Raw genomic sequence first — 13321 nt, 5'->3', positions numbered from 1 at the left:
ACAAAAAAGGGGTTTGTTAACTCTGACGCTGTCTGCCTCAGTGAAACCAGTGCAAGTGGTAGATTCTTAATTGAATTTCCCCGACATTTCAGCAACTTGGAACACTAAAAATATTGTTATTAACCAGCGCTCGCCAGCACAGCGGGATTCAGTGGCACAGGATGATTAAGAGTATCCGTCTGCTTCAGGGTTCAGATAGACTTGTTTAAAAAGCAGGAAGGAGTCTTCATGGAAACATCTTCCTCGCTTGAACACTGCAGTCAAAGCTTCCATTTAGGGGCGAGTTACAATAACAAGGTTTAATATGTGAAAATACAGACCTGGCTTTAGAAGTAAGAAAAAAAAAATTAAAAGACACATTCAGCCACCAGGTTTGAATTTTATCCCTCACAATTACAGCTTCACCAGCGCCAGAGAGTAACTCTTCAACTAATACTAGGAATTGACATTTCTTTACTTTATTATGTTGTAACGACATAGTTGCGTGCATTTTAATGGCTCTGCTCACGTCAGAGCCCCACGTCTTCCTTTACCTGCAGGTTTTTGCCAACCAAACACACAATGGTTGAGTTCATGCTGCAGAGGCTACTGAGCTTATTACAGAAGTTTTCTTGTTTCATTTCAATTAGAGGTGCAGTGATACGAAAACCAGTCACAGATATCTGGTCCGATACTGCACGTACTGAGTACTGGCAAACTCCCCGATACAACCCGGCAAGTTTGGAGATTCTTTCATATAAATGAGAAATACAAAAGTAAGACAGACTGTAAATTATGTTCTGATGAATTATGAAGAGGAGGTGAAAAGCCTGGACCAGACCTCAGGACTCTTTTGGTAGCCCCACCTACATGGGTGAAAAACCCCCACGGAGGTGTAGAATCCCCCCAGGACTCACCGGGTATCGTTGGAAAATACTGCTTATTACTGATTCTAGACTTCTGCTACCACTGTAGATTGTAGACGTAGCACTTAGTGTCAGTAGTTTCACTGCTCGGCACGTAACTCCGAGCCGTGCTACATGCTACATGCTACATGCTAAGGAGTGTCGAGGCTCATACACCAGCGATGCTCCGTGCTAAACATGATTAAAGTGTGACTGACTCGCTCGTTAACAATGAGCTGGAGCGTGTTGGCGGCACACAGCCAGCTTGTTCCCTCGGTCAGCAGTCCGCACAGCGCGGTGTGTCGATCGACGCTCCGCGCTGCGGACTGTAGACTGGAGGGCTGTTGGAGGAGGATCGTGGCAATACATAGTGTTATCCTATCATTGGCATATGGGGTATTAATTAGGTTTCCTGGCATTTAATAAGTACTTATATCAGTACTCGGTATCACAAGTAACTAAAGGTTAGTACTCGTACTTGTAGTCGTGGTTTAAAAAAGTGGTATTGGCGCATCCCTAATTTTAAATTGGGTTTTATAATCCAGTGTGACCCAAAACCCAAGTTCTTCTTTTTCTTCTCCACACAAATGATTCTTTTCTTGCTCCTGCATCCAGGATGAATACTGGATTTGGTTCATATCTTTGCTTCACCTCGCCTCAATTTTTGGTTTGTTTCTGTGGTGAGGTTACAGTGCCGTTACACCCCTGGTATAAATGCAACAATATTTGTTTTTGTTTTCATTTGGGTATTCGTTCTTCTTTTTTTTTTTCATCTTTGCGTTTACAGGGTCCCAAAAATTTCACACTTTCTTCAGTTTTTCGTCATCACATGTCTGAATTTACCAGCGACTCAGGAATTCACCCAAAACCTCAGCGTGCTGCAAAAAATATATTGATTTAAAAGGCGGCTGTACTGAGTTATACTTTATTGTTTCTCTCCCCTCTGACCTGGATGTAGCTGCTAAACTGTGATCGGGTTAGGGATTAAGCAAGTAGTTGGCTGTTTTTCAGTCAAATTTCAGTCTATTACAATTTTTCTGCATTCTTTTGAGCAACAGTGTTTGGATTCAAATTGGTGACTGAGCGCTTGGTAGAAAGAGATGCCTGCACGGGAACTCTTGATCGCTGCTGTTGAGCCGCGAGTCGACAGCTCCTCTCTAGAGGTTTCCCTCTGCCAGCACAGAGATCGCCCAGGGCTTGCATGGAAAAAAAGAGACAAATAATTGGATTAATAGATCTCGCGCTAGTGGAAGGGCTAAGCAGCCGGGTGAACACACTGACCCCTTGTGGCCAGGAGCCTCACAGGCATCGTGCGGAGCCGGCGGCTGCTGGCAGAAGGTGGGCTGCCGGGTGGGGTGGTTCCTCTGGGTCCGGCTGGAGGAGTCTGACAGCTGTCAGGACTCCATCACTTACACGCATCTCACACACACTGACTCACACACACACACACAAACACAAAAACACACCACCCACTCATGCATGAGTCCTGAGGTATCTCGTGCTCACAGTCAATAACACTGCCAGGCGAATGCTTTTTTTTTTAACAGCACATATGTGCACCCGTGCAAACTCAGAGACGTACACACAGCATCCGGAGTGAAGCATTTATGATTTACTCAAAGCACACGGCCATGTATCGATTGCAGAGCCGCTCATCAGCATTTGCACGCTACGCCGAGATAATCAAACATTTTTAACGGGCCCCCACCACGCTCATTATATTTGCATTTAGTGATATTTATTTTACACACTGCCTCAGGAGTCTTGGTTGTTTCTCAGTCGTGATGCAGTTTAATTAGCATTAGCGCTGCATTGGTGACCACGTTGACCTCATCACAATAGGCAGTCCATTTGTCAACGGAGGGCTATCGGATGACAAGTTACACCAGAGTGTGAAGAGAGAGAATCACAGTCTGTCCAATTAGCATCCTGACAGTGGAGACAGTGAAAGAGGTTTTGTGCTGCAACACCAACAGCCTGTCATTCACAGCACAGTAAATGATATGTGAAAGAAGAAGTGAGAAAAATTAGTTACGAAAGATGAGCTGAGTCTGTTGATGAATAGTGAGGAGGAGGATGTATTCAATAAACTTCCAACCATTATTATTATAATACCCACTCCTCATTATGAGACGAGAGTTTTCTCCCTTGGCGTATTTCGCGTCGCAGCCTCTGCCATTCGGTCGGAGTGTACAGTCTTATTTGTTGGCAACTGCCGTACACGTAGGGGCGAAAACCGTGACAGCACTTCACATGTCAGGGATGTGTGCTTGTATCGCTCATCCATGATAGTGGCGGGAAGTCCGCCATTGTAATTGTCCTCTGACACTTTGTCTTACACCAAACGCAAAACCACACCAAGTGCAATCCAGTTATCTCTGCTTGTAAAAGACCTACAGGAATATATATATATATATATATATATATATATATATATAATAATTATAAAAATAATAATTATATATATATATATATATACGTATATATATATATACGTGTATATATATATATATATATATATATATATATATATATATATATATATATATTATTATTATTATTTTTTTGCCTTGCTGTGACGCCGCTGCAACCCAGTCTGATTTAACTTCTGATTTACTCAAATTCAATTATATTTAATCACAGGAGCAGTCACTTACTTTTGCAACCAGATAGCAATGCACTACCAGCGTGACCACACTGGATTATTAATGCACACGCAGTTCTGTGACATGGTTACAATTACTTTTGCGGATACCGGTTAGTATTATTCTGAACCTGGCAAAGCTACTGGCAGATATTGTGATCGTGGTTTGCGCCAATACAGCTTTTGATTCAGGGCGTCCGCCTTCACGCATTCAGGATATATGGTGTAATTTACGCTTATTAAGTATTTTAGGAAATGTAAATTGCAACGTCTGAAATCAGGTGTTTATGATTGTATCTGTTTTTAACATTTGCCTAGTTTGCCCTGATTTATGAGTACATCCGAGCTCTAAATATTCCCCCAGAAACTTCAGACTTACTTGCATTCATAACGAGGAGACGACGGCTGCGTGCTGAATACGAGGCAATCTGCCCAAATCCAAAACAGAAAGAAACCCGACTAAAAAGAGAGAAAAAACATGAAATACCCTTCTATAGCTGCATATTTGTTTCTAGTTTTGCTCGTCACAACTTCATATGTATTTTTCTTTAAATTCAAGCTCCTATTCTCTGTGACGATTCTCATCTTTCCTCAGTGTTACAATTTATTGTTCTGGTCTCAGACATGTTTGGCTAAATATCACACGCTTGTGTTTTTTGAAGCCTTTCTGGGACTCCTCACTACTCCTTGTCGTACAAAGTGGTATTACATGTGTGACCCGGTCAGACTGAAAATCCTTCATAGTGAGCGGGACTCTTTTCTGTCTTTGTCTCCGCAGATGACGCGTACCTCCTGACCGGCCTGAACATAGAGGAAATCTACCCAGAGACCATCAGTTTCATCACGTACGACGGATCGATGACCATCCCCCCGTGCTTTGAGACTGCCACATGGATCCTGATGAATAAGCCGGTGTACCTCACGCGTATGCAGGTGCGCCGCAGTCAGAACCATCTGAGTACTAAACCCCCCAGCCAGGATACTTCTAACCAGAGTTTCTCTCGTGAAACAAAACTTGCCAGCTAGGGACTTCGGTGTAATCCTCCACCCTGTCCTCCCTGGAAAATAATGCAGTGGATCAAACATCCTGGCTCTCATTTCCATTATGTTTTTGCCAACTTGTCTCTCTCTGTCTCTGTCTCTGTCTCTGTCTCTCTGGCTTTTAATGCAGATGCACTCACTGCGGCTGCTGAGCCAAAACCAGCCATCTCAGATCTTCATGAGCATGAGCGACAACGTCCGCCCGGTCCAGCCATTGAACAACCGCTGCATCCGCACCAACATCAACTTCAGCATGCAGGGCAAGGACTGCCCCAACAACAGGGCCCAGAAGCTTCAGTACCGAGGTACCAAACTGCCCCGTGTTCGTTCTCATGGGAAATGTGTGAAATATGCCATCAGCAGGCGAACAGAACCCGTAAATGGAGCCTTTATTTCCTATCAGAGTTCCCGTGGTTTCAGCCGTTCAATGAGCTGCAAAGACTTTCATTGTCCGGGGGAAACGTGTGTTCAACGATTCACACGAAAATAAAGGCTTTGGCTTGACTTTATACAGCTCTTTCAGTCAAATCTGGCCCCCTTGATGATATTACATAAGGTACGTCCGAATTGTCCCTCCTAAGTCCTTAACTATCGACTTTTCCTGAACCTCCGAAGTGTTTTGTAAGGTACCAACGTAATAATCTGCCTTGAACAACTTTAAATCATATAAAACCCAAATGAACTTTTTGTAGTCCATTTTCAGAAACTTGTAGTTCTTTCCGCACCATGGCGGACGTCACTACCTTGTGCCGCCGTCGCATTATTATGACGTCACTCAGTGAAAGTGCTGTCCGACTGTCACACTAACGTGATCACCTTTCACCAACTCCTTTAGGAAGCCTTCTAACACCTTTAGGAAGGCTCCTAACACCTTTCCTTAACTCCTTTAGGAAGCCTCCTAACACCTTTAGGAAGCCTCCTAACTCCTTTAGGAAGTCTCCTAACACCTTTCACTAACTGCTTAAGGAGGTCTCCTAACACCTTTCCTTAACTCCTTTAGGAAGTCTCCTAACACCTTTCCTTAACTCCTTTAGGAAGCCTCCTAACACCTTTCCTTAACTCCTTTAGGAAGCTTCCTAACACCTTACCTTAACCCCGTGACGTCATCCACGGGGTTAAGGTAAAGTCCATAGATAAGGAGATAGGAGGGACAATTCGGACGTACCCAGAGACTAAAAGCTACCTTGGAAGAGACAGGCGTTGTCAACAATAGTCTGAAAAGAATTTCCTGACACATAGAAATATATAAACAGACCCACTGCAATATAAGTAGGACAAAAAGATTCATGTCGGTGGACACAGATCATGTATGAATAGAAACATGCATAGTGAGAGTGGACATGTAGACATAAATAGACACATAGACATATTTGAGTAGACTTATACAAGTGGACAGACTTAGAGATTTATCGAGGTAGATGCAAGACACTTAGCAGTCATAGATATATATATACAAGTATATGCGTCATGTATTACATAGATTATTTATAAGGAAAGAGGTCTTCACACTATTAAAAATGGATGACTTACTGAATTTACCACACATTTTCTTGCTGTTTTCGTTTGTAACCATCTCAAACAATTTCGTGCCAAAAGGTGGACCTTTCATATGGAAGTAACTGAATAAGAAAGTAACGATAATGGTTCATTAGGCTCCTCGAGTCTTTAAGAGAGATGTTTCTTCACCTCAACCCGAGAACGCTGCGTGCGTGAATGTAAGTGTGTAAAATATAACGCCTGATATTTGGCAGTCCCCCGTGTAAGTGAAAGATTTAAGGAATTAGTTTCCCGATCAAATATAAACACCAGCGGAATGTTTGTTTGATCTGTGCCCGTCAATAAATTCAATCTGCTTCATTGCTGAATGTCAGTAGCCAGCCGGTTGCAGCTGAATGCTGAGGATCTATTTGAAGTGCTAAAGAGAAGCAGGTGACTGCTGCAGTCAGATGGCTGGACCGTCACCGCTCCTGTTTGGCCCTGAATGACAGCTCTGGCAGGCGGGGAGGCTCGAAAACTGGCTCGTCACAGCCCGCTGCAACCTGGGGAGGTGTTGCTGCGCTGCGTTTGTCATCTCCTCTCCACTGTTTCTGCCAATATATCTGAGCAACGGCTGCACGAAATGCTGAATTTCACCCCCCGAAGCGGGAAAAACCCCGTTAAAAGCGGAAGGTAGCGCCCGGCGTCGGCTCTTCGCGGCGGGATTTACTGTGCCGTGGCCGACGCAAACCGTGACTGTTTTCCACCCTGTAGCTCCGTCTCTCATTTTCTCTGTTGTGTTCCCCCCCCCTCCACCCCGTTCCCTCTTGAGGAGATGCAATTCGTATTCTGTGCAGCAGCGCCCGCTCGCCTCGGACCCTCCTGATTGTCAAACAAACACACTCTCTCCGGAGACTCTCCGACAGGCACCTGCAAATACACAAAAGCAGACCTGCCTGTTTAATTGTTTGGAGATTTAAAGGCCTTGAAGGCGGGGTTGGGGGGGGGGGGCATCTCATTAAAAGGAGGGTGATGTCTCTCCTGGTGATTTGTGTAAGGTCAGGGCTCACTGCCCCTCCCCCAGCGAGGGGATGATCACTGCTCCTCCATTACGCTGTTTGCTCGGCCTGACTCCGATTATTGCAAAATTTCAACAAACGAAAGAAGCAGTCCAGCTTGAGAACATCAGCGACTAAACGCAGTATGACGTGTGCTAAGAAACGGTCAAAAGAAGAGATTTAACCACCTCCCCTCATTTAACTTCGTACATTTCAAGCATGTTTCACAGTAAATAATGCTAATTTCACTCATTTAATTGACATCAGTGTTGTTAGGTCCTCGCGTGCCCTGAGGGTGCAGTTCATTTAATGACAATGGATAAATTGAACCAGGCATGCCTGCATTTGGTCATTTGAAATAAATCTATGATATCATATGATTCAGAAATGCTCCGACTGGTTTTCACCCCATCACCATTGGTTCAACTCCAATATTAGGAATATTTGGATAAAGGGTCGTTGTCCACCAAATATGGACGACGGAGGCTCACCTGTTCCTTATGCCACAAACAGTTAAGTTGTCTCGTATCATAAACCTGAACTACTGAACAGAAACGGAAAATATCAACAGAAAATACTGCTGATATCGCTAATGCTCTTTTACGTACCAGCGGGTCACATCATGTAATACTTGCCAAATTGTAGCAGGGCTCTTTTTTTTTAGTACGAGCCCTCCATGCAGTATTGGACCTGGTACTAATATCGGGGCAATTTGAAATTAAAAGAATTGAATACTCCCTTCATTTTTTTAAAAATAGAAATATATTCAAAATGGTTTCATCAATCCACACATTTAGTCGTTTCTTGGAATTTTACCCCCCAAAAAATGCTCAAAATCCTTCAACTGACTTTTCCCATTTTGAGAAAATTAACAGCAGAATTACATGTTTTCCAATAAAGTCCCGTCAGTCTTCAGCTCTTTGGGACATTAACTGAAGTTATGGGATTGCAGGGTGAGGGTGAAATCGTTCCTGTAAATCCACACCTTTCCCACTGCTCTCTCACTTTTGTAGTTCCATATAGAAATGCATCATGTATGTGTTTTCACTTCACGTCGTTGCGTGTCCGTCGGAGGGAGTTTGTTCGGGAGTCCGGTTTGTGTGACGTAGCTCTTTTCCAACACCGCCACCCCTCGTTTAGACCTGCAAACCTCCCACACGGTTTCATGGTTTTAGATGGGAAATACATTTATCCAGCAAGTACAAAGAACATGCGCTATCTGTTTACTGACACGTAACTTGTGAGCTATGAGGTCCACGTTAGAATGTAAGTTAGTTGGCGTGGAGCTGACTGAGTGATTTGGGTGGAAGCAAAGATATACTGTATATCCAACAGGGTTTTTATTGGTACAGAAACTAACGATGCATCCTGATGAAGCTGTTTTATGTAAAGTAATTCAATGTGTGGAGCCATAATGTTAAAACTGTAACTAGAGACATGTTAGAATATATCACATATTGCATATATATTTCAAAATACACTATTTTATTTAGATTTTCTTTTACTGTTGCGCTCCAATAAATTCACTCCTTTCATCAATGATACTAATGTTGTACTGCAATTTCCCTCATCATCTGCGACAGTGTCTGTGACACATTTTCAATGACCACCCCCCCCACATCCACAGCGTAATACCCTCCCTGTTTAATTCTATGTTAGATGAAATAATGGGAGCAGGTGAGGCGGTACGGGAGCAAAAGGGAATGTCACGAAACGGCTGAACTGCACAGATGAATATAAATAAGAATATGGGCCAGTATAAATCAGTATTCTCACTCGTGTCCTGTTTCTCTCTCTTCCAGTGAACGAGTGGTTGCTAAAGTAGCTTCCCCTTGGATGAGCGAGGGAGACGACCGTCGGCAACGGAGAGCGCGGGCGAGGAAGAGGAGGAGGAGGAAAGCGATTTGGAAAAATGGTTTTGAGGCTGCATCTCATCCAAGATTCTTTCATGGCATTGTATAAAGACACAGGACATTGCGCGAACGAAGGAACTTTGCGGGGAAATAGACTCTTCTTTTCATACATTGAAAAAAACAGTTTGAACCCTCAATCTGACACACGCTAAACCCCCCCCCTCCCCCCTCCCCCCCACTGTACAAGTATATCTATAGCCACATTTTGATACCAATGCTTTTTTTTCGGAGAAAAATGACGAAAACAAGACACTTGGAAACCAACGACTAAAAGAAGAAAAAAAAAACCAACAGCGTGGAAGCATTTATTTGATAGACTCCCAACAAATAGGACAACGTTGGGACTTCGGAGCCTTTGTATATAAAAGATGTTGCGACCACTGGGAAATTTCCAAGGACTACAAATGTCACTGCCCACTCCCGCCACGCCCACGCCCACCCCCACCCCCACCCCCACCCCTTCCGGTCAGGACGAAGTGGTCTACCAGACTCCCCCCCCACCCCCCACCGGACTTTTCATTAACGTCACCAACAGGGCATGCAATCAGCAAAAACCAAGCCAGAGGGAGCACAGCCTTACCTTGTCATTCTCCCAAAACTCGAGCTGTGTCCGGGGAGACCAGCGAGGGCCTGCAGGCGTTCTGACGGCCTCGCAGCAAACCCGTGTCCTGGCCTCGTTTGTACATATTATAAGTATCAATATTGCAGAAAAATGTAAAGAAAAAGTAATGAGTTACATAAATCAAAAGATATATTAAGAGGATTTAAAAAATAAAAATAAAAAAAAGACGAGAAGTTAAGAATTTTAAAAAGCTTGGCGCACTTTGAATTCTGGAGCAGTTCTCAGTCTGAGCTGATGCCTTTTTTTTTCTTTTTTTTTTTTTCTTTTCTTTTTTTTTTTTTCTGTTTTCTTGTTTACAATGGTCATACACTGTGTTTTGAGTAATGTTATCAGCCCAATAAATGTGTCTGGAAAGTTCACTTTGGAAAATGCTTCACTATTATGTGGATCTGACTTACTGTACCTGTACCTGTTTTGTACCGTTCCGTATTAAATGTGTTGATATGTCAATATCCCGCCTTAGAGGCATGCTCAATAATGCTGTATTGCCAGGGGATGCTATCGGTCATACATTTCATTGAAGAGAATCCTGATTATAGTGTTGATTTAAAACTCTCAAAACGTACTTAATAGGGGAGGTTTTACAATACCAGCTTAGAGAAAAGGTTTTTTGAAGCAGGTGCCTCCTCCACCACTCCTGTGGTAACTCACACATAGCTCTATTTAATAATCGGGAGTGATTTTGTGATCATGGTTTGCTCAAAAAAAGCCAAACTTGCAAAATTTTCCATATTGACTTTGTTGTATCTTTTATTTCTGAGCCATTGTCGTTCAGTCGGTAATTTTGAAAAGTCATCTGAAATCATCATGAATCAAAGATCATGTCACGACGTTGCCGCGGTCTGCAACCAAATTTGACTCCTCCCAATTGTGTAATACCTCTTTTCACCACATGGTGGGTGTGAGCCACTCGAGCGACTCAGGTACATACGAATTTTTATCAGTATATGAATTAAAAATAATTAAAAATAAAACAGTCGTGCATCTTCTCACAGCCCTGCAGTAGATTACTAGACCTTCATCTACTGCCTTTGCGAGCTAACCAACTGGACTTGTCCAGCGCTGCATTATCACTTTGTGCCACGAGTGTACACCATAAATACCTTGAGCATCTATTTTGTCAGAAGAAGGAGCAGCAGGTTATTTGTGGTTTTCTGAATGATAAATAAAAGAATGAATCTATTAAAGAACTGGTGATCCCCAAAGTCTGCAAGCTAATCAAGTATATCTGGTGCACCTACTCTTGTAATACCACATTTTACCACACGCTTTGTGAGTCAATGTAGGATGCAGTATTTTTCAGGAGATATGATATTGAAAAAAACCCAAAGAAAACACACACACAAAAAAAAAAAAACATGGAATGAAAGTTGTTTGAGGTAGTGATGGTGGGAGTGGGTGATTTGACAAGTGGAACTCAAAGTGTGTTGATTAAAGTCTTAAACTTTTCTCCTGCCAAGTGGAAGCAAATACATGAGAACGTATGCGTGGAAAATTCAGACGCCATCTGTGTAGAAAATGAAGAAAATGAAAATCCAAAAGGAGTCCGTTCAGTCTCGAGACTCTGAACGGTGGGGCTAAAATTGACTCACCAACTGCACAAGATCCGACTATTTGAAATACTCAGAAGACTTTCGACCAAGGAGGTTTGTTAAGGTTTCAACTTATGAAAGTACTAGAAATTTGCACAGGGGAGTGTTAAGGCTGTTTAATGCTTGACAGGTCAGCGAGCTCTGCACGGCCGGAAGACGTCATTTCAGCCGCCGCGCACCTCCGAGTCACCGCTCCCTGCGCCTCCAAGTTTTTCTGACTACATGGACGGAGACGTGCGGGGGGCAGGGGGGGGAGGCGGAGCTGAAGACCAGGAGGACTGAAGAAAGCATAAAGTTTTGATTTGAAAAGATTTGACTCGTGGATGCTGGTTTGCTTCAGTGTCAGAATTCAACAGAGGGAAAATTGAATTTGAAGCAATAGTCGCATGCTCCGGTTCTGCTCTCCACTGCAGGATCACCTGCTGGTGTGGAGCAGAAGAAGTCTACTTCTTCTGCTCTAATTTAGTACTCCGGTGGAAGTGTGTTCGCGACGCACTGCCCCCTGGAGTTTAGGAGCGGGACCCACGCGTAGTATAGATCTCGCATGCTGATTCCGCAGGTCTAATTTCTGCACGTCAAGCATAAAACCGCCTTTAAGGCAGCAGGTTCAAATATAGGGCCGACTGGTTCAAGCCACCGAACAAGAGAGAACAAACATCCTCTGACAAATTCTTAAGAGTAGCGACACAACTCAACACTTGCGGCCCGAGCTGACACATCGTGGCGCTGCCATGAAAGCTATCAAACTGGCATTAGTCTCAAAGCCACGGTGTCAGGGTGAGTTTGTGATAAAACGCCCATAATTCAACAGCTATAGGAAAAGATTTCTGGACGTTTTACTGTATTCTGCACCAGGAGGTTTCATTAGAATTGGGCTTTGTGTTGAGATTGGAGGCATTTACAGTAGTGATTGTTTGGGTTCCTGCAATATGGACATTTTCATCACCTATATCCTGCACCACAACAAAGAGAAGTTAAAGTTTGAATTTAAAGGGTATTACGGTACTATTTTACCAACTCAAGATGAACTCATGGGGCTTCTGAAGTGTATAACCATTTTTTTAATGTTTTGAGAATAGGTGAGTCTGCATTTAATTCATTTATGTCACAAAACTTGAAAAGTGTAGGCAGTGGGAAAGATGAATCTGTCAAAAAAGAAAAACTCAAGAGAGTTTACATAGGATACGGCTTCATCGAAGCAAAGAAAGAAACTAGAGCTGAAGGCATGAAAGTTTGAAACTGCAATCTGAAGCGACGCCGGAACATCAAACACCCCGAGAAGGCGTTTAAACGGTCCAAAAAGAAGTAATTGTTATAGACTATAACACAGAATCTGTATTTCACATATGTCGTGTCGTGAGCCTCCTTCAGCTGTTCTACTGGTGGTGGTGGGGGTGGGGGGTCGCCGAGGTCGCCAATGGAAAACATTTGGGTTTCTCAACAACAACGATGGAAACCACTGGTTTAGCACGTTCTAGAATTTCAGGTCCTTGGCTATCCCAACCTGCCAAAGGCCATCGGATCACATTTGGGTACCGGAATATTGGGATAGTTATACAAAGCACATTTTGCTGGAGACAACAATTTCTTTTCCTTTGGGCGAACAATCCCTGGCATGAGTCACTGTGATCCGAGCTGCTGTCTCTGTTCTGGATTTGATTTGTGGTGCACTCGAATATGCTGTGGCCATTATCTGAAAGTGCACTACACCTGTTTGGAGGCCTGTGTGGGAATTAACCTTGAGACTCAAGTTTACATTTCAGCTCTTCCAGTTCCCTCATACCGGAATCAAGGGTTGTTTTTTTTTTTTTTTTTTAGGTTTTAGAGAAGGTTTGAAATGGTCCGTGGTTAACGTGAGCACAGCAGACATACACACGGTGCGCCAAGACATAAATCTTGTCAGTCGATGCCTCAAACATGATATTTTAAGCTTTTAGATGTCTTTAAAAAAAAAAAAAAAAAAAAAGATGCCTCAGGGAAGCTAAATATTATCATGACTGACACAAATGTGTGCATAATGTCCCTCATGGTGTTTTTCTCATTTGATTCACTCCAAATAACATCCACAAATTGGATGTACAATCTATTTGT

The 13321-nt window shown here is 43.1% G+C and overlaps 1 protein-coding gene across 1 annotated transcript in view; it reads left to right on the top strand.

Annotated features, from left to right (window-relative positions):
* LOC308117923 (carbonic anhydrase-related protein 10) overlaps positions 1–9996 on the top strand; it is a 256609-nt gene extending 246613 nt beyond the window's left edge. Inside the window, exons 7-9 of the mRNA XM_080477043.1 lie at positions 4307–4461; positions 4700–4874; positions 8906–9996. Coding sequence (XP_080333169.1) covers positions 4307–4461; positions 4700–4874; positions 8906–8928 — 353 coding nt within the window. The 3' untranslated portion in view covers positions 8929–9996. The remainder of the gene's footprint in view (positions 1–4306; positions 4462–4699; positions 4875–8905) is intronic.
* Positions 9997–13321: the final 3325 nt, after the last annotated feature.

Source organism: Lipophrys pholis (assembly GCF_963383615.2).
Source record: "Lipophrys pholis genome assembly, chromosome: 1".
In the NCBI taxonomy this organism is placed as follows: domain Eukaryota; kingdom Metazoa; phylum Chordata; class Actinopteri; order Blenniiformes; family Blenniidae; genus Lipophrys; species Lipophrys pholis.
This window is presented reverse-complemented; position numbering and strand designations above follow the sequence as displayed.